This window comes from Merops nubicus, unplaced genomic scaffold (genome assembly GCF_000691845.1).
Source record: "Merops nubicus isolate BGI_N331 unplaced genomic scaffold, ASM69184v1 scaffold45227, whole genome shotgun sequence".
NCBI lineage: Eukaryota > Metazoa > Chordata > Aves > Coraciiformes > Meropidae > Merops > Merops nubicus.
In genome coordinates this window covers 1-26,591 of record NW_008621796.1, presented here as the reverse complement: position 1 = coordinate 26,591, position 26,591 = coordinate 1, and the positions used below count along the sequence as shown (strand labels likewise).

The following is a 26,591-nucleotide window of genomic DNA, read 5'->3' as shown; positions in this document are numbered from 1 at the left end:
AAGGCATATCAGATTAAAAATTTAACAGTAGATTAAGATTCAGAATGACATGGAGAGCCATGCTTTTTGGATTGTTTCTGTGATTATACAGTCTCTTTGCTTTAACATCCTGCTAGTCATGATGCTCGGGTGTAGTTTCTCCATAGCAGCCTACTGGAACTTGTACAGACACATTGCAGGAGGTGTACTGAGGGCTCAGCAGAGTTCTGGCCACGTGTGTGTGCAACTCATTTGTCAGACAGGGATGTGTGAAGAGCAAGGTTCATGGCCCTGACCTGGGAGTCTCTGCTCAGCACTCATGGGCTGCGTGTGAACTGTCTGATTCAGCATGTGCCTGTCTTCCACCAGACAGCCATCAAAAGAAAACTCCTTCTGAAGGAGGTTTTAGGGGGATCTGTCTGAGGAGAGAAATGGGCACTGTGGTGCTGCCAGTGAACATACTTTTCACAGCATGTCCTTCCACAGCCAATTAGTTGCCAGGCAGTGCTCTGCTCAGGTAGCTGTTCACCTGCTGAGTAAGGGAGATAAAATGTTCTCACATTAAATAGACCCAAGTCTAGTGCTTGCTTCTGTCTTGTACCATACTTGCCATCAGTGTGGAGGAGATAGTCATTGTAATTCCGCAAGCAGGAGCAAACTGTTGTCAGGAAGAATCAAAGACAGCATGTGTGGATTTTATTTCTAAAGATATTTCTGAAAATGTTCAGCCATTATAAAAGGAGTCATTGTACTCTGTTAAAACCACTTACTGATAACTAAGCATGTCACATGTTTCTCTGAAACATGATTTGAATGGATTTGGAGGCCTAGAGCTAGAGGGAGAAGTATGTGAAACCAGATCAAGTGGTGATACGTACAGCAGATGCTTGGAGAAGTTCTGAAAACCAACCTGGAGAAGGGTGACAAGGTGGTTACTAGTGTGAGAGGATGGCTATTAACACAGCTTTGTGCTTTGAGACTGTCTTGGAACTAGAGGAATTTGAGCTGCTAAGGAAAATGACTTCAGAGAAGTGACACACCTGCAAATGGCATTCCTGAAAGAGAAACTGATGGGGAAAGGAGGACTCTGGGTTTCTAAAAGGCTTTCTTCAAGACCAGTAGAAGAAAGTATACACAGTTCTTACCTTCCTTGTTGCTGCTTTGTAGATTGTGAGTGATAATACTGAAATAAACCAAAATTAGCCAGTCCACACTCCTGTAATTTGAAGTAGCAGTGTCTACATAAGGAAAGCAGAAGTTTTGTTTGGAAGAATGGTTCTTGGAGAAAGTGTTGCTAGAATTAAGTCTTTTAAGAGTAAATTCAGCAATATGTTTGATGTAGGCCTCTAGCTTTCTTCAGTGGCAAAAACATCCAGGACTACGTCATTTTCCTATCTCAGTCACAAGTCACACATAAGTCTTTTCAGAAGCTACATCCTGTCTGTGGGGATTTGGAAGTCAAAGGACATGAATTTTTGACTCATCAAATGCTGTTTATCCTTTTCCCAAGAAAACTTGGTATCTTAGCTTCCAAAATAAAATTCCATAGTTGGGTAAATTATGCCTGGAGCTGACCTTTCTGTAGTTGTTTTCCTCTTGAATAGCATGAGCATGAAGAACAGACAGGTTTTATTTCCACTCAGTATCCCATGATAAGAAAAAAAGTATTGTGTTTTTTAGGAGAAACTCCTGATCTGTGTCGTTTGATCCAACAGGAAAACATACTGACTCTTCACTGCCGAACGTCTTTATTACAAAACAGGCAGTAATTCCTTTAAATACCAAAATTCGTTACATCCATCTGTTGTATGTTAGCAAGTTTTTTTTTTTTTTATACTAAGCAGTGGCATGTAGACGTCACTTCTATAACTGGACCATTTTCTAATATTTAAGCATTGGATCAGGAGAGAGTAAGAGCTTTATCTAACTTTAAAAGTTATTGTAGTTGAGCTTCTTTCCAAGGTTAGTTAGACAGATTGGACTAGCATAAGACACTCCTTAATTTTCATGTGGTGGATGTACACTTGAATTAGTCAAGAAGTGTTTTTCTGGATGACTGGTTGTGGTCAAATAAGTAGCTGTTTGGTTTTTTGGTATGTGTCCCCAGAAGCTCATGTGCAAGAAAACCATTTTCATCAGGTTGCAGTAAAAGTAACCCCCATGAGGAGGACAGTGACAAAGTTAAATGTGATTTTTCACTCATAAATTGAATTTGTTTTGTATGATGAGTACCCAGATTGCCTTAAGGAAGGCAGGACTGAGAATACTGTGTATTTAGCTAAGGAACATTCTTGATCTCAGGACATTACTTCTGGTCTGTAGACCTAAAGCCCTCCTTGCAAACCAGTTTATTTTAAGAGCCAAGTCAACTTTTTGAAACACTTGACTGATATGAAGAAGTGGAGAGCTCATAAAAATATCCAATTAAAATTGTTAGAGATTTTCTCAGGCCAGCTAGTACCTAACAAGAGCAGACTACAAACGCAGCTGTAATGAAAACAAGTCCTAAAACTTGGATGAATGTTTTTATTCTCAGATGGTTGTCTACCCTTTGGATTGCTAGAGGAAACAGTAGACATTTTGATAATGTTACAAAAGTTCATGCTCAGAACATTGGCTGTGCTGTCAGTAACCAGTGCTTGCTGTTTTTTTCTCAAGTTGTGTTAGCCATAAGGGAGGTCACCCAGAACACATTGTGTGTTTTGGTTAAAATCTGTCTATGCTGAAGTCACCACGGAGATCACTTTGACATAAATCTGTTTCTAAAAGAATTTTAATTTTTCTAACATTAACCCAGCAGGATTTAAATGAATAGATTATTTTCTGATATGTGCTATAGTCTCAATGCAATGGCAGTAGACTTTCATTAATACCTTAGAAGTGAGAGTTGATGATATTTAAATGTCTTGTGTCCTCTGCAAACATGCTGAGGATGTACTCTGTCCCGTCATTTAGGTTATCACTGAAGAATCTAAACAATATTTGCCCCAGTATTGACTTGCAAGAGCACTCCAGTGGTGACTGGCCTACAAATGGAACACAGCAGTACAGCCAGTTTTCAGTCCACCTCTCCATTTACCTCGTCTGTACTTGATCCATTTGTCCACGAGCCTGTTAAGGGAGATACTGTCAAAAGCCTTTCTAAACTAAATAAAAGCAATAACCAATGTTCTTCCCTTATCCACGCAACCAGGTCCCTCATCATAGAAAGCTACCAAGTTGGTGAAGTGTGATTTCCTTTCATAGGTCTGTGGTGACTATTTAAACTCCTTAGTATGTTTATTAAATTATTCCCAGGCTTAGTTGCTCAATCACTTTCCCAGAGATCGAGGCCAGGCTGATCAGCCTGCAGTTCCTCAGATCTGCCTTCCCACCCTTCCTCAATTCCTGCTTTCTTCCAGTCCCCAGGAACCTCCTACAAACCCCCATGACCCTTCCAAGATAAACCAGAGTGGTTTTGCAGCGCCATCAGCCAGACCCCTCCAGACTCTTGGGTGCATTGCAACAGACCCATGGACTTGTGCATGTCCAGATTGTTAAATGTTCCCTAGCCTGAGCCTGCCCCACTGTGGGCAAGTCTTCTTTGCCCTGCACTTTCCCACTGGCCTCAGGAGCTGATGGCTGGTAGAAACCTCTCCCATTGCCCTTCATGTCCCTTGCCAGAATTAGCTGCCTATGGGCTTCGGCTTTCCTAATCCCACCCCTGCATGTTTGGACAGTGTCTTTATGTTTCTTGCACCTCAGCCTGTTCTGCCTCTGCATCTTGTGTGCCTGCTTTTAATAGTAGAGTCAGGTGCTCCTTGTCCATTCTTTGTGCCTCCTGCAACCTTTCTTTTAAAACAGTCAATTAAGAGAGAAACTTTGCCATACAGTGAACTGTACCAGACTGAATCTTAACTCATCTCTGTGAAAGGTGAACCTGAAATCCTGAACTGTCTGTGAACAGTCTGAACTAAAATCCTGAGATGTCTCTGCAACAACCTGTGGTCAGTAGTTGGAGCATGGTTTTGATAAGGCTTTAGTGAAATGAAACATAGCAAAGGGTTGTAGTTCATCATATGTTCTATGTTCTTTGAGTGTTTCTGTTGTTCCTGTGCTTTCTCCTGTTATCTGTGCAGTTAACCACCTATTCTGAGGACTTTCATTTGGAAGGATGCTCTCAGAATGGGCAGTGCTGTGGGAGCTGCTCTGGAGGTGATGGTGCACTGTCTCGGTTTTCCGGTTGTTGAACTCAGCAATAATAAATGCAGTCTTGAATGGTGAAGGTGTAGAAGTGATAACATAAGCCATATAGTTATATATATACAGAGTATATAGACACAGCTATATTAAAAACCAGGATAAAACTATTGATTACTTGAAATACTTTTCCCTCTTTCTTCTGCAAATGTACCCCTGTTTTTAATGAATGGTTACAAAACAAAAATGAAAGGATTGAACCTGAAAGCTTGTGATGAAGAAACAGTTCAGTGAGTGAAAAGCAGGTTTTCAATAGTTCTGTTATGCACTTCATGTTAAGGTAGATTTAAGATTTGAGGGGTGTGTTATTGAAATACAATAATTGTTTTCATTCAGGTAAACAAACATTAAAGATATTTGATGGGAATGATGCAGTGAAACGCAACCAATTTCGAGTGATTTCAGTTCCAAGGATTGCAAAAAATGAAGAAGTTGTGGTAAGATACCCCGTGAAGGTCAATATTCAGAGGGATAAAGGGGCATATGATTGTATATTACAACAGTTTTACAAATCTAGTTCGATTACAACAAAATCTGTAAGTAGGCTATAATACAATGTAATTTGACTTCTTCATGTGATGCTTTGACTTCTGAGCATCTGGAGAAGGGGTGACCTACAAACCTGTAGCATATCAGGCACCATAGCATATCACACGTTAAGCAGTCATTCTTCCCTGTGTGACACTGAAATCTGATTTTACTGGTGTGAGCAATGCTGGATAATCAGCTCCTTGGATCTTGCTCCTCTTTTATAGTATTTAGTGGTTTGACATTTATCCTGGACAGCCACGACTACTGCACTTCAATTAAGTGCAGTGAAGTCTTCGATGAAGATTGAAGCATGCTGTAGTTATCTCAACTCCTTGGCTGTGAAAGTAATGAATTATCAGTCACATACTGGCCATCCCCTGGCTTTTCCACTGCTCCATCTGGGGTGGAAATGTGACTCAGTACAGATCTTAATTTATTGGGCTGGGCAGAGACCCCAGGCTGTGCAGAAATGAAGCCCAGAGCAGGTATGGGGTAGTGCACAGTAGAATTGAGCATAGCAAGGAGTCAAAGTCATAAAGGACTTGGCACAAGAGTCTGGAGAATCTATTATATCATAATTTTGACAATTTAAACCTAGAACTCATTAAGATTTTTATCTTGAGATTGTGCACAAAATCAACAGGAGTCTTGAAAATGGTTTGCAATGTTCTTCCTGTCAAAGATCTTCAAGGAAATTAGTGTGCAGTGCTGAAACCACTTTTATTTAAGAGTGCTACTTGCCTTTTAAGCATACATTACCAGGCTGCAGCTTATAAAACCAAGGCAGATTAATAGCACTTTCCTTAAGGGACTTACTGGGCTGTGCTCGCTGCAGCGTCTGTCTTAGCAGAGGAGCTACAGGCATGGGCCAGTCATGGATGTACTATTCCTCTGGCTGCTTGTAACTTCAGAGGACAGCCCTTATCTTTACTTTTTATAGGCGTGTGGGCTCAGGGCAGCTTCGTGGCTTAGAAGCTCACTAATATTCAGCATCCACTTAGTGTAAAAAGATTGAATATGCAGAGAGGGGCACAGTCAAGTGTGATTTACTGTTTTGCTTGTGGACTAAATTTTGCATGCATTGAGTGTAGCTTTATTGGTTCCAAATTTTTACATTTGCTCTATGGAGTTGGGATTATTATCACTTGACAAAAATGTCGTGTTCAAATCCATTGATGGATCAAGTTTTCTTATTATATCGTCCGCTAAAATTTGTTTCCAAAACGTCACTCTTTTTTTTTATGTCATTGCTATTTATCTGCTGCTCTGTGCTTAAAACTTTTTAAAGGTTAGTTCCATAAGTAAGAAATTTATAGATGTCTATGGCTCTGCTGGCATTAACGGTGTCTTTTCAGGAAAATGTTAATTTATCTTGGTGTGTTGTAGGAGGCTGCTTTGAGGGCATACTACATAAATGATGACCAGCAGGAGTATGAGCTTCAGACCTTTACGCAGCAGGCACTGCTGTCTGATGATGTTATCAACAGGAACGATGCTGCAGAGGACAGCAACTTGGGCTCAGTATTCAGAGAATCTGTTCCTGAAGCTTGGATCATCAGGGCCAAACCAAAAGACGAGGAAGTGATCAGAATTTATCCTGCCTGGCTGAAGTGAGTGTTTTCTTCCTATGTCACAGGGTTACCCTGCTTGGCTACGTTTGTCCTCTGTTCTCTAGCCCGATGTGTTTTCAGTTATGGAAGTTGCACAGCTATAACAAGAGCATGTAGTTTCTTCTTCTGTATTTCAGGATCCTTCTGTTTATTCTTCTGGATGAATAATATATATCTTACTCATTTCCGTGCCTGGAAACGTGCTCGTGGGTTTCTTTACATGCAGGGAACATACTGCAAAACTCATGCAGTTCTGTTACTGTGAGTTTGGCCAAGAAGATGCAATTTTAGATTAACTGCATCTGTAAAAAAAATGATGACATGCACATGTCACTTGAAAGCTGGATGGCTTTTTGGAGAAAATATTGAGTAGGAAGAATTCAGTGTAACTTCTCATGTGAGAATAGGAGAAAAATTTTAAAAATCTGTTCCATTTGCCACTAAGAAAATACACATTTTCAATGTCTTCAGCCATGCAAGTGAGACTGACTGGTGACCATTTATTAAGAGCAGTGGGATAAAATTTAAATATTTCTTAATTTTACTAATGCAACTATATTGCTGAATTTTATGAAAGACTTGCAGGTAATTCTGTATGTAGAAAGAAACTAATCTGTAGTACTACAATTGCAATAACCAGTTCCTTGAGGTGAAAGTCTTGGCTGTGTGGCTAATACTTCATGTGCCATGGGCCTCAGTGAACAACTTTCTTCAGCTGATGCAAATTCCTGCCTGCCCCCACAGAAAATTTGCTGCTTAGGTTAAAAAAGGTACACATGGGATAAAGTCAAACAACTGTCCTAAAATAACTATTTCTTTTCTCTTTAGGGTGGGAATGGCATATGTTTCTCTACGAGTAAATAAGGATAGCACTACTCAGACTGTGATCAAAGAAGTGCTTCCATTACTTGGAAGGCAGGTAAACAAAAGGTTCTAAGCATGTCCATATACCACCTTGGTGACCCTGAAGTGGTGTGTATGTTTTTGTCTGTAGAAAAATTACAGTCAGTCCACTCACAGTTAATGTGAATGTTGGTAATGTTTGGTAGACGATCTCTTGTGACTAGTATGATGCTCAAAACTTCCTGCAATGTAGATGGTAGACCTGGTTGCTCTGTACTGGAGTCTTTCTAGGTCAAGCAGATTTAATGGTGTGAACACAGTGATTCTTGGCATGCAGGAATCATCTGGTTGTTTATGTCTTGATATATTTAAAATACAGTTCTGTGTAACTGCACTGCTAACCTTACCTTGTTGGGAAACTGGTGATCCCTGTTAGGATGTCCTTGCTTGCCTCCAGCTTCTTTGCACTGCTCTGCAAAGGCAATTGTAGAAATCATAAAATATCTAAAGTTCAAACGGACCCATAAGGATCATTGAGTCCAATGCCCTGCTCCTTGTGAGACCACTTAAAACTAAAACATACCACTAAGAATGTCATCCAGATGCTTCTTGGATTCTGGTTCACTTTTCTGAGGAGCCTGTTCTAGTGAAGATCCTTTTCCTAATATACAGTCTGAACTTAATAGATGCAGTTTCATTCCCTGCGATCATGTCCTATCACCGATGACCAGAGAGAGGTGATCAGTACCTCCCCCTTCACTGCCCCCTTGAGCAAGTCTCGAGCAAGTTCACAGTTGGGTGGGAGTTCATTATCCCCCCAGTCAGGATCCTCCAGCACAGGGTGCCTGAGGTCCTGGGGCCATCACTGGTGTTGAAGAGAGAGGTAAAGGCGGCACTGCGTGTCTCTGCTTTGTCTATGTCTCTATTTGTGAGGTGGCCAACCTTGTCAAGCAACAGACCAATGTTATGTCTGATTCTTCTTTTGTTATTAACATATTTTTAAAAGCCTTTTTTGTTGTACTTCACTGTGCTGGTCAGCTGGAGCTCTAATTGAGCTTCAGCCGCATGAATTTTCTCCCTGTAGTGGCAAACAGCATCTCTCTATCTCTCAAGGACTACAAGGAAGAACTCGAGGCTGAATAGCACCCATGTTCTTTACCATCTGCATTCCCTCACACCTCACTGGAAATGATTAGATATGTCTTGTAATCTTGTAGGTGCCCCTGTTTTCTGTGGAAGGTGGTCTCTTTTCAGTCTGCCTGGCTTTCTTACGGTTGGTGCCGAGACAGCATGACTTCTGGGAAGCATGTTAGAATTTGCAAGTGTGCCAAGGCAATGGCAGTCTCAGTCAGACACACAGATGTGGAGGCACGAAGCTATAGAGTGCGTGTTTCGTTCAGCAGTTGAGGCTTGTGAGCAGATCAGCATGCTTCTGCTGCCCCAGGGAACAGCCATGCTCACAGAGGGCAACCACTGCCTCTTCTGGTTATTTACAGGGTAGGCAGGAGCATGCATTTGGCTACCTATCTGCAGTAGGTGATCACTGTAATCTCTGTCTAGCTGTACACAGCTCTGTAGTGCATGCATGCAGCTGGTTTTGTGCCATAGGATGGTTCTAGGATTTTATTTCAGTCCTTTTCCTCAAGTGCTATGCACCTTTTAACAAAACTTGAAAAATCTTAATTCATCTGAAAAAAAGCAACTCGAACAGGATAGTCAGGTACTTTTGGAAAGATCTTCACACCTCTGTATATGGGAAGCTAGTTTTATGTTGTAAGAGACTTAATTCCTTGGCTCAATTGAAATTTCTCTGATATTAGTAGATTTTTGAATGGTTTTCTCCTTTTTCTGTATGACGATGCACATACAGGAAGTCTCTTTTTAATTTCCAGAATTTGCTGAAAATCCTCTCCAAGTCACTCTCATCAAATTCCAAGCAAATCAAATTCAGGCAGTCGAGGCTTTTAACCCTCCTGTTCATGGCATGTAAAGCAAGATCATTTGTCCTCTGAAACTCAAGGCCAAAAATTAAGAGACTTCCTCAACCTCGAGTGTCATGTTTTCATGTGACAGTAATCTTAGTAAATGATTCAGATCTTGGCCTTACCAGCTTTTCTTCTCCATCTGTGAAGGTCCTGGGTGGTCCCTAGCAATATAGTTTGGAGAAGGGACTGTGGCACCTGTGAAGAGGGTTTCATTCCATCAGTGCTGGTGGAGTTCCCCAGGAGATGGGGATCAGATGGCTTCCTTTTGCCAAGACTAGTTCCTGGGCCATTTTCTGGAAGAGCAGGTTCCTTCCCAGTCCTGCACACATCCTCTGGAAGGAACTTCTGGAAATACCCTAATTGAGCTGCTGGTCACCAAAGAGGTGCAGAGTTAACCATGCCTTACAGGTGCCCCTTCACCATGGGGCTGTGAGGATGCTGATGTCGTTAGGGGCATGGGAGCCAGACACCACGTGTGGGAGGATGAGTGTGTAAAATAAAGATTATTCCTGGCTTGGGAGATGTGGATCAGGGGAAGAACATTGTGGCTGATTCAAAAATGTTTAATTTCCCATCCTCTGTGTGTGCAGTGTAACATTCATGTAAACCATCTGGCAAAATTTTGGTCAGGAAATACATTTGCATGTTGCATCTTTTGGCAGACGGAGTCCCTCCAGAATTTCAAACTGATAGAAGTGCTCATGGGCAGTAAGCAAGGTAAGCGAAGGCACATTGGCGAAAGGCACATCTGGAACTGATCTTCTAGCTTTCCCCTCCCCCTTTTCAACACAGTCACAGGTAATTTTTTGCAGTAAATGCCTTCACAAATGAAACTTCACCATCATGTTGAAATACTTAGTCAGAGACAATGTTGGTTCTTTTCACTCGTGTGCCTCCTGTGGGAGTACAGTTCCCTTCTCTTTCGTCATTCGCACATGAAGGTTTGTTAGTGGTTTCTGGTGGGTATTGACGCTTTGGCAAAGAGCCCTGTTTTGGGGAGCTGCATCTAACTGACATAATTTTAACTAGTGAAGATTAATTGTAAAGTTCATTTGGCTCCCTGTTTCCCCCTGACACTGCCCTGCAAAAAGAGCAACTTCAAGTTCTGAGGTAGTCAGTCCAGGGAGCACGTGTGTGCGTTAGGAAGTGCATAGCCTGGCATTGCTCAGGAGGTCTGTGATCCTGCAGCAGCCCAGCTGGTGTTCTCCAGGTTCACATCCCTCTGTGCTTCCTTATTTGTAAGGCTGTGTGCAGAGATAAATAAAACCACTGAAGTAGTCTGATGATGTCCTGGCCGCACCCAGGGCCAGAGTAAATATATTTTTAGTTCAAACACTAGTCTGATACTTTCCTGTCTTTGTGAGCATTATTTGTAAGTTCTTTGATAAGGTCGTTGCAGCCTTGTGAACGTCTCACCTTGGCTGGTTTGTGGTGCTCTGTTTTAAAGCATCATTTACAACCTCTCTTTAGCTGGAAGTTGTTACAGTTGTTTTATTATTTTAATAAAATACAGAAGTTGGTTATTACTGTAGTTTTCAGGGAATGTGGTTTTAAAGTATTCTGTCCAATAGCTTGTTATCAAGTCACCACTTGTCTTTTGAGGGGTTTCGAGCTGTTTCTGCCTTCTTTTTAAAGGAGGGTAGTGTTTAAGAACTGTGAACAAAACCAAGACTATTGAAAGCACCTAGATGTTTTTTTTTGTGTTGAACAATGAGTAGTTCAGGTCTGTGTCGTTGTCAGTGTTAGTCGTATGCAGAGTTGTGAATTTTCCCCAAAATTTTCTGTGTTGTTTTTGTTCAATTGAGCCTGATATTAACAACTTACAGCACTTTCAAACATGTTCTTGCTGTTCCTAGTTCAGCGCATGGTTTTGGATGACCAGGAACAGATTCTTAACAGACTCAAGGATATAAGAAAGGTAAATCTGACACAGAAAACGTTATCCTTTGTTACAGAAAATAGGGAGTCCCCTTCCTTAGAAAAAGGTACGTAATTGGTTACCCTCCCAGCTGGCTCCTCTGTAGAGAAGCTAAGTGCTTGAGCTGGAGTTTGTTTCTGTTTGTTGTATTCTCTTGACATAGAGGACTTTATTGCTAAGGTCAGAACTGTTTGGGATTTTGATTCATGATACCTTTTTGCCAAATGTTATGTTTATTTTTCTTTATTTTGTTAGACTTCAATACGTCAGATGAATCAAACACGATTTTACATTGTGGAAAACAGTAAATCCACTGTACGAGTAAATCTATTTGTTGGTGGCCTTCCACCTCAGCTTTCCTCTGAAGAATACACAAATATTCTCAAGGATGAACTAGCTATCAAAAGTAAGTAAACGTGCATTTTGAGGTATACTCACTTTTATAGAAGAAAATGTAGTAGCATCTATTGCTCCTTATTACTATTCTTTTTTTCTTAACATTTTCTGACCTGGTTTGTAAAATCAGTCTGCCTTGTACTCTCACAGAGGGCTTTTTTTATTCATTTTAACCTGTTCATGGTTGCATGAGAGATGTGACAGCTCGTTTTTCACCAAATTGCTATTATATTACTTGAGTTATGACTGTGCCCTTTTTTAAAATTTATTTTTGTGGAAAAGCCTCACTTTTTTAGAAGTGAACTGGACATACCTTGCGCCATTCAAATTATGGCAGTGCAGTTTAATTCCCTGTGCGTGACTGTTCCTCGCCTTTATTAACCTGACATGTTTTGTGTGGGCTGTCCTCCGTGTTGTTCATGAGCTCAGTGCCTTGTCACAGGGAAGTATGAGCAGTGTGTGTGCACACACATGGGCAAGCACTCAGGGAACAGAATTTTTCTTTTTCAAAGAAGTGTAATTGATTTTTTATAATACTCTTTTAACAAACGTTTTCTATAAACAGTGTCAGGAATGGATCATACTTTTTTTTTCAGGAAACCAAGCATTTTTCCCAATCTTTTATGTAACCTCAAGAGGAATTAAACTTTAAATGCCAGAAAGAATTCATAGTCACCTTTTATGAAAATCAGTTTAGCTTTTCTAACTTGCAAAGTAAACTTAGGAGAGGGAAAGTGTTAGCTGGAGGCTCTCCCTGTATTTGTATAACTTTTAATATTTATTTATATTATATTTATGTAACTTTAAAAAATATTTTAAATATTTACTCTAAATGTACCCAAGGTTTTATGTGTTTATATTTTTACCCTTTGCAGCAAATGTAGTATCTGTGAGTCATGTTTATCAAGCACAAGGTAAGCATTGAGATTTTTTAGTCTGGCAAACAATGTCTATTTTCAAAACTGCCTGATGCTAGAGGCTCTAAGCTCAGACTATGTTAGTCTTACTGCATATGCAAATACCCTATCAGATAAAATGTAACACATATTTATGAGCAGCAGTAGATCAATGTTACCTTATTAAAAAACAAAAAAAAATGAAAAGGTTGACTTTTTTAAAGGTTGGCCTCATGTACCAGAAAGTGGTAATATTTCATCATAAAAATGAGTTTAGAGGTTGAACCACTGAACTGTTAAAAACCCTTCAAGTATTCTCTCTTTTGTTTGACTTCTAAAATACTAATATTTGATACTGCTGTTGAACTTGATGGGGTTGTTTCACAGTCACTGTTTCTTAGGGCAGTGTTAAGTTGGGGTTCAGTGGCTGGAAGTCTGTAGAAAATCAGTACACTCGTCTCTGCCTTCATAGTTTGAGCTGTTGCCTTGCTTTTGCTGTACAAATTTTATTTCAGCAAGGTCAGAGAAGCCATGAGGCTCCCGAGAGCTGGAGCAGCAGTGGCTCTGTGCAGCTTTAGTGCAGTGGTCAGGTGGAGATCTGCATTTGGTAAAACTTAAAAGCATGGGACTCATCTTTTGTACATTTAGGTGTCCATAATGGAGATGCTTTACATCCTTTGGCAAGCTTAACTTTCATGGGACTGCCAAATGAGTCCTTCTGCAGCGTGGTTTTGAGGACTGATGTGTGCTTCCTTTGTGTATCTGCGGTCTCCACATGGCTGGTTAATGCTGACTTTTCACAGGGAAAACCATAAAGCTTTTGGATGTGCCTTCTCCTGTTCGTATTTGTCAATGGAGAAGAGCTGGTTTTAGGATCACCTTCTCATGTCACAGCTTCATTTAACCAAGTTTACCTCCCTGTGTTTTTTAGATGCTTCTGCTTGTATGTGATTTTTATTTTTCACTTTCTGAGTATTTTTGTGTTTCTGATAACTTCCTGACTCTCACTACGGGTTGCAGCCAGGCTGTGTTACCAGCTTACATCTCATATGCTGTCCGTTATGCACTTTGATCTCGTCCTGCCCTGTTGTCCACCTCACTAAGTGTCTAACTTTCATTTTCTGTTATTTTTCCCTTTTGTCTTACCTTCTTACCCAGCTTTTCCATAAAGCCAGCATAAAGATCTTAAATCGATTCTCAAACCAAATCTTTGCTTGTGGTAATTCATACCGAGATATTCTTACAATAAAGGGAATTGCTGGACTTTTGGGATACAAAATGAAAGCTGATACCTTTGTCATTTCACATGATGAGAACAGCCTGTTAGTTACGATAAAGAGTATGGAATTAGGCTGTACTTCTGAAGCCTGATGGAAGTCTTGAAATATGCATCAGTTCTGTGCTGTAGTTCTTGTCCTCAAGCTGTTCTGCTTTAACAAATATTTTGAGTGTGCTTAGGGGTACAGAGAAAGGCTTTAAAGACAAAACAGCCCAATTCACTGATAACCAACAACTGCAAGTGATGCTGAGTAACTTCCACTGAATAATGTTCTGAGCAAAGTGGGTAAACTTCTGCTGTGATACGGTGATACTGATTTCCTAATAGTAATAAAAAATACAAAAATTGGTTCTGATGTCTCTTTACAGGTGCTGTTGTACTTGAAATTTCATGTTTTTCTGAAGCTGAAAGAATATACATGCTAGTTAAAGACACAACTGTCAATGACAAGCCTCTGAATGCCGTGGTGATTCCTGAAGTTGTGGTAAGAAATGGATTTGGATTTGAATTTGAAATATGTCTTTAAATGTGAAACAACTGCCTTAAGACTTTTTTTCTGCTGGAAGTAAATGAAAATACATTTTATTCAAAGGAGTTATTATCTATGTGTGTATATATGTATACACACTATAAATTATGTATAAACTATATATATATTTATTAAACTATCAAACTTATTTGTTAAACTGTTTAACTGTTTATAAACTATATATCTTCATATATATATAAACTATACTTTTTCCCCTCTATTTCTTTCAATGATCAAAGTGTTAGGGTTTTAGTTTTAGCTGGTGTGTCTTAATGCTTACAACTACTTTGTTTTGGTGACTAAATGAGTTTCCTTGCTAACCATGAAGTAAAGTACTACTACTAATCTTCCCATTTGCAGAATCTTCATTTCCCCTATTCTGTCACAGAGGGATTTTGACCTTGTTTAAATGCTTCATTGTGGATTTTAGAGGGAAGCAGTCTTTTGGAAGATTTAGTGCAAGAGTCCTTTCACAAATTCATTGATTATTATTAGAATTTATGGTTACAAATAGCTTTTATATGAGTCAGTTGGTTTATATCAGGTTTCACGTTAACAAAGCAGATTCAGGGTGAAAAGAAGGAAATGGTTCACTGAGCCAAGTGATTTTTAACCAGCATGATGTAGGTTCTGTCCAGAAGAGAGTGTAGCTGTGTTACTTCCTGTTTATCTTGCAGTTACTCTCTTTCTGGAGTTGCAGTAAGGCAAGTGAAGTGAGGGTGTTCTTTGACTTTTTAGAAATTCACAGAAGGCTGAAAACTTAAAAAGAATACATAATTAGTGGGAACTGTGAAACAGCTTTAGATGAGAAGGTCTTGAGTTCAGTAGCCATAGCTGCATACTTACATGCCTTCTCTCACCGTTCAGAGGCCTATGCCTGTCAGTTTTCTGAAGGCAAAGTTTTTTTTTGTACAAGCAGATACTAGTGGCAGTGCTTACATGAAACTGGAAAAATGAAAAGCTACCGCCCCGCCTCCAAAAATGGTGAGAACCTTGTTCTTATACATGCATAGGCATTATGTTTTGTGAGACTGTTAGAAACCAAGGTCCTTCCTTGTCCAAACTAGATTTCAGGGTTTCTGCTACCAGAAACAGAAGGCAGCATGAAGATGGTGCTGCTTCTGGATGCTTGTTTTCATTGGGTTTTAGACAAATGCATTATAAGCCTAGGTTTGGTGCATGGTGTGTGAAGCTGAACTCTGTTGATGATGTGTGTCTGTTTCTCTGATATTAGGTGTGCTTGAAGTGAGCTTCTTGATGCCAGGAAAGTACCAATAGCATTATCTGTTATCTGATGCAAGATATTTTTTAGAAACTCCAGTTCATGGGACTGCTAGGGATGAATTTCTAATATATAAGAGTGAGAGACGGGCTATACATATGCATATACATTTTATTTCCATTTCAGCACGTATTGTTTATATTTGCCCACCTCACTGAAATGAGTCAAGAGTTAATAATATTTCAAGTGTTGTTCATATGTGCTTGGGCCACCCAGCTAATTCCCCAGGGTAAACTAATGAGTGATTGTTGACTCTCCTTTGGGTAGCAATTGGACTGGATGACCTCCTGAGGTACTTTACAACCTAGATCATCCTTTTATCCTATGATATTATTAGCCTTTGTTTATACATGTGACCATTTAAATACAGCACCAGGAAATAATTACACAGAAACTGAGCATAGTATTAAATTTATGCTGTGTCTGACATTCTTCTTGTGGATGAAATACACATTGGGAAAGAAATTGGGAATGAAGGGCTGATGTTTAGTCTCAGAAGAAGAATGGGTGGTAAAACAAAGACCACAATGTTTTGGTTAATGAATGATTTTTCCAAATTGGAACTTAAATCAATCAAACAAACAAACAAAACCACGAAAGCAACCCTTCTTAAAAGTTGATAAAAGCACAGAAGTAAATTGGTGGTTAGCAGGTTGCTAGTCCTCCATTTTCCTGAGGTGAGATTCATTTACTCTGTGTCTGATCCAGCTTCTGAGGGGGAGGCCCATTTGTAGTCTGGCATGATCAGGTCTGCCAGAAGCAATTCATCCTCCTGTTATGATTACTGAAAAGTTTGAATGCAGAATCAGTTTGCACTAACTTTTTATTAGAAATTCAAGCAATTAGTGTGATCAGATGTGTTGATCTGTTCTGCTGTTTCATGATTTTGCACCTTTTGAGAATGTAATCAAACACTTCTTCATTTCACAATATTAAAATAAATGAAAACACTGTTTTTGTTGGAGTGTGAAAAAAATACAGTATCTTACAAAGCCGTTGAGCTGCTGTGTGTAAAGACCTGCAGGGCAGTTGGTGTCACTCTTTGATAGATTCTCAAGGTGAAAGACATTGCAGGGCTGAATCTATGAATCCATGAAAGCTAATTTACTAGAAGTCTTTTTGCAGCACTGGCAAACAAGAAGATCAGCAGAGAGTTGTACGAGGCCAATATCAGCACAATGGTGACAAGTTTTTGTGGCTTTGTCACTAATACCAATTAACTAGTGGAGTGCCCTCTGAGGTACTGCATTTAGGTTCATTAAGAGTAGTAGAAAAAGATGAGGGAGCTTCCTAAACGGGTGATACTTTCCATTTTATTCATTCCACTAATTTCTCACACAAATGCATCCAACCTAAAAACGTGATAGTTTAATGACCCCATTAGCCAAAACACCACGAAAAGTTACCTTCTATACTTCTTCCACTGGTGCAGTTCCACAAAAAAAGAAGTGAAGAAAAGGCTCGAGCTCCTGCTGTGTTGGCCCAGCTGCTGCTCCAGTTGCATTGAGACATCTTGCACACCATTCCTCATCAGATGAAAGGACTCCTTTCTGGCCAGGGTGGACACAGTTTGTGCTTGGGGTGTTGTGAGTCCTTGCATATGGGAGATGCTGCAGACAGCCCACTTGCAAATGTTGTGTTTTAGTTGTCACTTAGAGATATCTGCAGTTCCTGGAGAAAGCCCACCATGCTGGAAGGTGTGCCATGGTTGTGCTGGCAGGTGTGTGGCACAGGATGTCTTGTTCTTCTTCATCGTGAGATGTGATCACACAGTACACTTAACAGAGGGGGGATTAGCATGGATAATAAATACCTTGCCCCACCCTGAAGCCACACTGTGCTAATCTTGACAAACTAAGCAATTTGCAGTGACTGTCAGAGTGCCTAAATCACACGGCCTCCTTCAGCTGTCTCTAAGAAACAAGCAATAAATTCCCTTCTGAACACAAGCCAACACAAAACCCCTCTGCAGATTCCACTCCTCAAGTAGAGCACTGAAGCCAGGGCTGAAGGGGGAGGGGAGTCCTCAGGCTGTGACTCACCCATCCCCTCCTGCCTGGGACCTAACTCATCCCTACATACCCAATGGGGCTTTATTAAGGGATTAAGAGAAATCCTGCAGCGTGAGAGTGCTGCCCTGGTGGCCATCCATAACGGTAATGGAGTGTGTACTTTCCAGAAAGCCATGCAGCAGCCCTGCTCTGCTGTACAAACTGTCACAGAGGTTTTAACCCCTGCTGAAAAATACTTGTTTTCTTAGAAGCTGGCCTTTATCTAGGGCTTTAGCAGTGTTTTTTACTCCTTTAAGTTTAATGAAGACTGATGATGGAAAGCAAGTTAACTGTAAGGCTCAGCACTTCCTGGAATGCTTCTGTTTGTTCTGCATAGGTGCATTTAGTCCAAAATAGGTATAGTTTGGGATTTTCAGTAGAAGACAGTTGAACATAGATGGTTTTGAGTGGTAGGACCGCTCAGTTTATAACACATACAGGGTTTTTTTGTTAGCTCCAGGCATTCTCTGCAGCTGTATGTGAGTCTTAGTAGCTTTCAGGGTAAACGCTTATGCTTAACTGTTTGGTTTTTTTTGTATAATACTGACACTTGACAGTTAGGAAATGTGGATGGCAGTTTTGTAGAAACTGCAACTACATCTTTACAAAATATATATTTACTTGCGTAGGATTTCATACAACTTTCCAAAACACAGCTGTGCTTTTGAATGCCTTGGAGCTTACCACATCACAAAAATCATTGTGATTCCCTGAAGTGATTATTTTAGTTACTTGGTTTTAAACCCAATGCATTAGAACTTGCTGTAAAAGCAAGTAATATGAAACATGTGTTCAACATGTCACTTCTAAATGTCCAAAGCCAGTATTTTTAGCAACTGATTTCCTGAAGAAGAGAAGGTTCAAACGTTCTTGTCCATGTTTAAGGAAGGTATTTGTTTGACTTGAATGCTGGGCTTGCTTCTTTTGTTTCATTCTGCTTTGAAAAACTTTTTGTTTGCTTTGAGCTGCAGACAATATTTTTCTTTCTATTTTTCCTCTTACCCACCTTTCTTGAAACCCACAAGTTTTCTGAGGGTTGGACCCAGCCTGAGGTTTCCAATAGCCTGTATTGTTCAGAAAGTTGAAATGACTGGAAATTAAATTCGGGTAGTAAAAAAGCTTTGAAGAGGAAGAAACAGGAGGTGGTCAGGTGGGAAGGAAGGACAGAGTAGAAGCTGGAACAAGGAGTGCAGGAAGGTAGCAGTTTGCTGTGTTACCCCCTGGCACATGGCATTTCCTTTCAGAACTGTCTTGCCTTTTGTTGCTTTTCTGTCACTTGTGGGATTTTCAAAGGACTGTTCGTAACGGGGTATGGCAGGTGGTGGCACAGGAATTGGTGGAGTAATGAGAAGGGCTTTTCTTATGGAAAACCTGGAGCTCTGCATACTATTTTTATTAATGTTTGTGATGGCTCAAATGGAGGAAATCCACTTCTCTCATTGGGATGTGTGGATCCTTGAGCTGTTGACCTTACAACTCAAGAAGTCCTTCCTTTCTGTGACAGTGGCATGCATTGTTTTCCTTAGACTCCCTTTGCTGACTGCAAATATCCTTTCCATGTGCTTAACAAAGATAAATAAATTAGCCTTGTTGTGTGTTGGGCATGATCTGAACAATTGCTCCCCCTTTTCCAATGAAGCCTGACTAGGAGGCGAGAGGTGTTTTGACCTAGGAGTGGTCATAGGGTAGCATGAAGGTGCCTCCTCTGGAGAAGGCTGTGTGGACAGATTCACAGCTTCTGTGTTGCCAACCTGATTGTTTTGCCAGCAGTGAAACCTTTCCCGTAACACATTTTGAGGCTATTCTGGGTCTTTGTGAGCCAAAATAACCCTTGTTTGGCTAATATTTTTTTTTTAAGAAAATTTACATTTTTCAACTGAGTGTCTCAGGTAGAATCTAAAAGGTGAGGAAGTATAGAATAAGCCTAAGAAAGACATAAGGTGCTGGAGCAGGTCCAGAGAAGGGCAACGAAGCTGATGAGGGTTGTGGAGCACAAGCCTTAGGATGAGCAGCTGAGGTTGTTTAGTCTGGAGAAGAGGGCACTGAGAGGAGACCTTATTGCTCTCCCCAGCTACCTGAAAGAAGGTATTGGTCTCTTCTACCAAGTCACTAGCAAGAGGATGAAAGGAAATGGGGTTAAGTTATGCCAGAAGAGGTTTAGACTGCATATTGGGAGGAATGTCTTTACTCAGAATGCTGAGGCATTGGAACAGGCTGCCTGGGGAGGTAGTGGAGTCATCATCTCTGCAGGGGGTCAAAAAGCATGTAGACATGGTACTTCAGGACATGGTTTAATGGTCATAATAGTGTTGGGTTGAAAGTTGGGCTTGATGTTCTTAAAGGTCTTTTCCAACCTTGATGATTCTGTGAAGAGCAAAAGGAGAAGTGTGTGCCTGTCCCACCAACCTTCTTGCCTGTTTAGTGTTTCTCTTCCCTGAAAGTTTCTGTTCCTGCTGGATGGCAGAGGGCATTTCTCCTGCAAGCAGTGACACAGAGAAAGATTTTATGTGTTTGTGGGTATTTTGACACATCTGGCAGGCTGTGACTTGCAGGGGATTAGCACCAAGCTCTTCTAGGAAAGCAAAACTTGATGAAATCTCTCAAATACTGGGAAGCCCCAAATGACCATTTTTTTTTAAGTGTCCAGATCAGCTCACAGGTAGATGATGGTCTGGGGGATCTCAGCATCAGACTCCAGTCCAGCTCCCCACAAAGTTACTCATTAATTTTTCCTGATTTCTCCACTCTTCACCTCAGTTCACACTCTAGTGGCCGTGCATAGACAGCAGCTGGCAGGCTCTCTGGGTGCTGTCTGCTCCCCTCTGTAGCTGTTGGTATCTCTCCACATGTTTGCACGCTGTGGTCATGCTGCTGCCTTGCCGCCCCCTGAATCATTCTTGTCTAAATTGACTTATATTTAGCACTGTTGTTCTGTTCCCTGAGTCCATCCTGTCAGCTGCGTGACAAATCGCTGTTCCCTGAATGCTGTCCAATTTATAAATACAAATTACCACAACTTAGGGACCGTGTCAAACGTTTCTGTTCTGAAGTGTGCTCACTGAAATGCCCGACAGATGATTCTGGGACATACATGCCCCACAGCCGTGTGGCAGGGTGGACGAAAGGTGTGCTGGCATTTTCTGATCTCTCTAGAACCATTTGTAAATAATTTTATGGAATAACTTATGGGCTGGCTGGCTGAAAATCTGCCCTGAGGGTGTGCTTCTGGTGGCTGGAAGTTCTGACCTCTGGTGAGGCTTCAGGTGCCATTCCCGTGCAGTCCATGCAGTCCCCCAGGCAAGCCTTCCTGTGCCACGTGCAGTGGCTTCCTCTGGGGCAGTTTCTGGACAGGTACCACACTCCCCCGCAGCATGGCTGTGCTTGGAGAGCCCTTTTAGCAGCAGCTTCGGTAGAGGTGTGAGGATCATAAGAGATGGGCATGAAATCCTCCTGATTAAAAATTTTAAATACGTATTTTTAAAAGCATCTTCCAGCTTGTGTCATTGGGAGGATGCCAGTGTCTGCCCCTTAACACCTTCATTTTGACATGTTTTGTCCTTGTAGATCAATGTGTATTCTGAGTCGACCACAACACTGGAGACAAAAGTTTCAGTTGTTTTTGGGAGAAGTTCTCTCTTTGCGAGGAACGTGATTGAATTGTACATGACTGTGGAAGATGCCTCATCCCTCACACTGTTCTTTGGCATAGTCTGTTCACTGAAATGTATAGGAAGTATTACTAACAGTGCCTTTGTTTTTAACATGAGGCTCAACTGTGTAGTTGGACTGGGTAGAGGAAAACCAGTTTCCAGAGAAAAAAACATGAGCAGCTAGCCCGTCCATTGTCTGGACATTGAATCTTTTTATTTATCAATCTTTTTATTTATCAAATCTGGATTTTTTTACTAAGCATCAAGGAAGCATCAGGAAATACTTCTGAGATGCAGTAGTAAATTTTCCTGCCTAGCCATGGTTTTGGGTAATCCTTTTTCTTGTCTTCCTTTAGGCTTCCAAGATACCACAGAACTGCTGTCCACTTCTTGTATTTGTGAATCCAAAAAGTGGTGGTCTAAAAGGTCGGGATCTGCTATACAGTTTTAGAAAGCTGCTAAATCCACATCAGGTTTTTGAACTTACTAATGGTGGCCCACTGCCTGGGTAAGTCATCATATTTGAAATAAAAAATCAAATAAAATTATGTTGTTCATTATTTTTTTAAAAGATGGATGAGATTCAGTTGTTATGAAGATCTAAGTAGCTTCTGTTCTGTGCCTGAAGACCAGAGCAGTGGATCACTCGTTCTGACTGATTCTCACTCTGAAAACGGATTTAAACTTGGAGCTTCTCTGAAGAAATGAGAATAGAGTAGTTCTTGATGTATATGCTTCTGTCAAGCCTAACAGATTCCAGTCCTAGGAAAGTTATATGCACTTTGCAATAATGCAGATTTAATAATTTTTTAAAATAAAGACATTTTATAATCAAATCGGTGTGGAAAGAGAAATGTCACACTGCCTGACAAGGGCTTGGTTTTGCTTTTATTTCCTCTGATGTTTCATGGGAACTAACAAGAAAAGTACAATAAGATTTTTTATCTTGACTCTTGAAACTTGGCCACAACTGCAGAATTAACAGGGCCTGCCTCTTCCACAGCTGCAACATTTCTAAGTACAAGGAACAGAGCATAATGTACTTGCAGGGAGGCAGGAACCAATTATTGGTTTAGTCAACAACAGTTTGTTACCAGCTTCACAGAGCTGACACTGATGGTCGCAGAGTAGCCTCATTCCTTCAGCACTGCTTTAACAAAGAACGGTCATGAGAAGCTCTTCAAAACAAAAGCTTTCATGGGAGAAACGCAGCTTATACAGGAGGCAAGAAAAACAAGCAGCACTAAGTGTTTTGTCAGGATTGTATAATTCTGTTGTCTTTCTAATGCAGTTCAAGCTGCAACTTCAGTAATTTGTTCGTTTTGGTTTGTCTGGGGAATCCTTCTGAAGCCTGATGGCAAAAGCTTCCATTTGCTCATTGCTTCTGGTGCAATGGGAAATAAAAATTCCTTTACAGGATATCTGTCACAGTTTGAGGGTGGGCTGGCCACTGTAACATATGCTCTCTATTGACCCCTGTCCCCTTCCAGAGGGGAAGAGAAAAGGAGTAAGGGAGGGAGACATACAGATTAGAAAAGAGAAATAAACCAGCTTTAACAAAAATAATAATAATTAAAAATAGAATGTATGGAATGTAGATGAAACAAGTATTGAATCCAAGCCCCTTGATGGCCATTATGTCACTGTCCCCACTGATGCTGTGGACCAGGCATTGGGGAGGTCCCAGACTGGACTCAGCAGCAGATGGGAACCAGATTCACAGGCTAGCTTCTGACACTGGATTCAGGAACACATGGGTCAGGACTGAAGGCAGAACGGGCAGTGCCCTTCTCAACCGCCAGCCACAGAAGAAGAGAGCTTGGCCCTCGGGACCCCTCAGCTTTACACTGAATAGGACGGATCTGGGATGGAACACCCCACAGGTCAGTTTAGGGTCACCTGTCCTGACTGCTTCTCCCGCAGGTGCAGCACCTTTGCCTTTCTGCACCTGCAGCACAGTACACAAGATTTAGCAGTGACGTTGGTTTGTGCAGGAGCAAGTGTAAGCAGGAGTCTTTGTGCACACCCATCCTTGGTAGCATGGTGAACGTTAGTACATCTACACATCGAACATTTTCACTGCTAGAAGCAGGTGCTGTCTGCAAAAACCTGCCATTAACTTCAGCAAGTGCAGTTAGCTGGAGAGACTTAGCTGAAAAGTGAAACCACTGAACAGAATTAGTTCTGTTGTAGTTCAAGCCAGGACAATATCTCAGTATGTAGGATGAAAAGCTACAAAAGGTAAGAGCGACCAGGAAAATACTACTATGAAGAAGAAAATGTACTATAAGTCTTATGACTAAGTAAAAAGCCCAAACACCACTAGTCAACATCTCCATTTAGAGAGTTATAGGTGTTTACATTGAAACTATGAATAGATCTCAGTGTCTTTGGTGAAAAAGGAAATATTTAACAATTTGACTCTTAGCTATGAAGGATCTGAGAATAATGTGGTTTTAGTTCTTTTTTTTCATTCTTTTTACCCAACTGTATCTAAAAGTTCCTATTTTTCCATTCACTTTGTTGAAGTTGATCCTGAAACTTGATAGTAAACCAACAGGGGCAAAATCCAGTAATAACGTGTCTTAAATAGCAGATTAAGAAGCTTTGCTTTTCCTGTACTATGTTGTAACATCTTTCTGCTTTTCTGCGTGTCTCAACGTAGGTTTCACACTTTCTCTAAAGTTCCCTCGTTCCGAGTGCTGGTGTGTGGAGGGGACGGCACCGTTGGCTGGGTCCTTGGTGCACTGGAGGAGATCAGGCACAAGCTGGTGTGCTCAGAGCCCTCAGTTGCCATCTTGCCTTTAGGAACAGGTGAGAATCACAGTGAGCACCGTTGTTCTTTTGAAGGCAGAAGTTCTCCAGAAGGTTTATCTTTATGGCAAAACGCAGTTTTGTGATAGCAATCCCATTACTCAGTTCTGGTTGGTGTTGTAGAGCAAATGCAGTGTCATCTTTTCAAGGAAACGTTGGTCATGCTTTCTGAAGGAAAAATGAGTGGCAGGAGTATTGGTATGGATGCGTGTGAGTGGGCAGGAGCCGGAGAGGGCAAAATATTATCCCCCTGACAGCCACAGGTGCATCAGCCATTGCTGTAACCAGTGAACTCCACTGCTGCCTGACTTCTCAACTCCAGAACAGGTTCTGCCATCACCTTCTGTGAAAACTTTTCAGATGAGACAGTGATGCTAAGCACAGGTGCAGCCACAACTGTGCGTAGGTATTTTTTCTGCTCGTGAGCTTTTCAGTCCAATCTAACTACTTTTGTGACTAGTTTGGAGAACTGTAATGGGATTTCACATATAAAACAGGGCTGAGGCACCTTCTGATGCCTTTAGCTAACTTAGAAAACATAGTCATATGCTGGGGTTCTTCACTCTCACCCAGGTAATGACTTAGGAAGGGTCTTGCGCTGGGGAGCTGGCTACAGTGGGGAGGACCCCTACTCCATTTTGGTTTCCGTGGATGAGGCAGATGATGTCCTTATGGATCGCTGGACTATCCTTTTGGATGCAGAAGAGCCTGCTGAAGGTGCAGAGAATGGTGTTGCAGAACCTGAGCCTCCAAAGGTGAGCTGGGCACCATTTGGTTTTGATTCTTAGGAACTGTTGTTCTAGAAAAATAACAAAGGAGATAGCTATTAGTGTAGTTTAGTCTTCTGTTGTTCACCTGTCTTTGAGCCTGGGCCTTAGTGAGCTATTCCTTAGTGAACACAGTGTACATATGGAACTAGTGTTTCAGTTTTGGTAGGGCTGGTTGGCTGCAGAACACACTTTGTAGCTGTTTGGCACAAAGTATCTGAAAGAGGATTAATGAAGAGATTTAACTGACAATGGCATACTTATTTGCCTCAGTTGGAAATATGTTTATTTCTGAAATAGGAAAAGGTTTTTGAAGGAATGCCAAACACTTTTTTTCCAGAGCACTACTGAAACTGAAGTGTGTTGACCAAAAACCCTCCCAAAAAAACAATACTCTTTTCTTTCCTTTAACAGTTTAAAAAATGACTATGAGTTGCTAGCACATACAGGACATAAATCCTTCTGTTACCTTACTGCCATTGCATGTCTGTATATGTGGCATCTCGTGTAGTTTTTGGAGTGAAAGTCCCTGTCCCTTGGTTCATATTACTTCTTTCTGTTTAGGAAACCACAAGTCTTGATTGTAGATTCAGAGCTTTGCATGCATCATAGTTCTGTTTATCTTCAGACAAAACAAAGAAATTGGACATGTGAGTGGCAAAAAGCAATCAGGAAATTATAATAATGGTAGCAATTGTGTAGGATTTTGGTCTGGTCACTGGAAAATCCTAGACATCATGTGTCAGTGGGAGGATTTCAGTTCCTCAGGTTCCAGCTGTTTTTCATTTGATGGAGATGGGGGTTGGTCTGCCCTGAGTGACTGATGTACTTTTTAAAGGTGATAAGTGGGAGAGTCAGGGACTAGGATAGCAAAGCTGTGAAATGAAGAGGCATGTAAAGGAAGAATTAGTTGCAGAAATGGTTGAAATCTGTAGAAACTTGAGAATGGCATATAGGGAGCTATTTAAACTGCAGCTGAGTGGGTGAAGTCAAGATCCTCATTCATGTAGTGAAGAGCATCTTCCCAGTGATGTCATGACAAATCCATGGCTGATGCTAAAAATAATAGTGCCATTGACATTCATCAGCTTGTGTAGTTACTCATAGAATCACTTTGAGAAGTTTGGTTGGTTTTATTTCTGCATTTGTTTTTATTGCTGCTTTATTATGCTTGTTACTTACAATTAAGATGAAGTTTTTAAATTTCTGATACTCTGGAAATGCTCACTACACATGTCAACAGCTTTATTTTTAGTGCAGTGTTGCTGGAAAATGTTTTTGAGAATCCATCAGATGCAGGTGACTTGGAAGGATCATCTGCAAAGCTTGCTTTTGCTGAAAAACTTTGAGACCTCTTAATTTGTAAATGTAAGGGGGAAATAATAAGAATTTTTTTTTTTATCAGATTGTACAGATGAACAATTACTGTGGTCTTGGCATTGATGCAGAGTTAAGCTTGGACTTCCATCATGCTAGAGAAGAAGAACCAGGGAAATTTAATAGCAGGTAATCCTGGGAAAACTCTGTGATATTGCACAACTTCCAATTTGCACTATGGTTGATAATCCTGGAATGCTACAGGTGTCCACAAACAATATTGCTTGAGGCAGAACAGGAACAGGGAGGAACTAAGTTAGCCAGGAACTTGTAGGCAGGACATAGTACTGGGGGGGCCTGGAGCTTTTTGTTTGGTTGCTTGTTGTTGTTGGGTTTTTTGCTTTTACCCAGAGCTCCAAAGCAGGTTTTGGATTTTTTTAAATTAATTATGACATTAATAATTACATTAAATTTTGAATTATTTTTGTCATTAATATTCTTATTA

At 40.8% G+C, this 26,591-nt stretch overlaps 1 protein-coding gene across 1 annotated transcript in view; it reads left to right on the top strand.

Annotated features, from left to right (window-relative positions):
- DGKQ (diacylglycerol kinase, theta 110kDa) overlaps window positions 1-26,279 on the top strand; it is a gene marked incomplete at its 5' end in the record, with an annotated part of 40,044 nt that extends 13,765 nt beyond the window's left edge. Inside the window, 12 exons of the mRNA XM_008944584.1 lie at window positions 4,555-4,655; window positions 6,136-6,359; window positions 7,188-7,278; window positions 9,850-9,904; window positions 11,044-11,105; window positions 11,361-11,511; window positions 12,377-12,415; window positions 14,045-14,160; window positions 21,545-21,696; window positions 23,854-24,002; window positions 24,576-24,757; window positions 26,175-26,279. Coding sequence (XP_008942832.1) covers window positions 4,555-4,655; window positions 6,136-6,359; window positions 7,188-7,278; window positions 9,850-9,904; window positions 11,044-11,105; window positions 11,361-11,511; window positions 12,377-12,415; window positions 14,045-14,160; window positions 21,545-21,696; window positions 23,854-24,002; window positions 24,576-24,757; window positions 26,175-26,279 — 1,427 coding nt within the window. The remainder of the gene's footprint in view (window positions 1-4,554; window positions 4,656-6,135; window positions 6,360-7,187; window positions 7,279-9,849; window positions 9,905-11,043; window positions 11,106-11,360; window positions 11,512-12,376; window positions 12,416-14,044; window positions 14,161-21,544; window positions 21,697-23,853; window positions 24,003-24,575; window positions 24,758-26,174) is intronic.
- Between the last annotated feature and the right edge of the window lie 312 nt (window positions 26,280-26,591).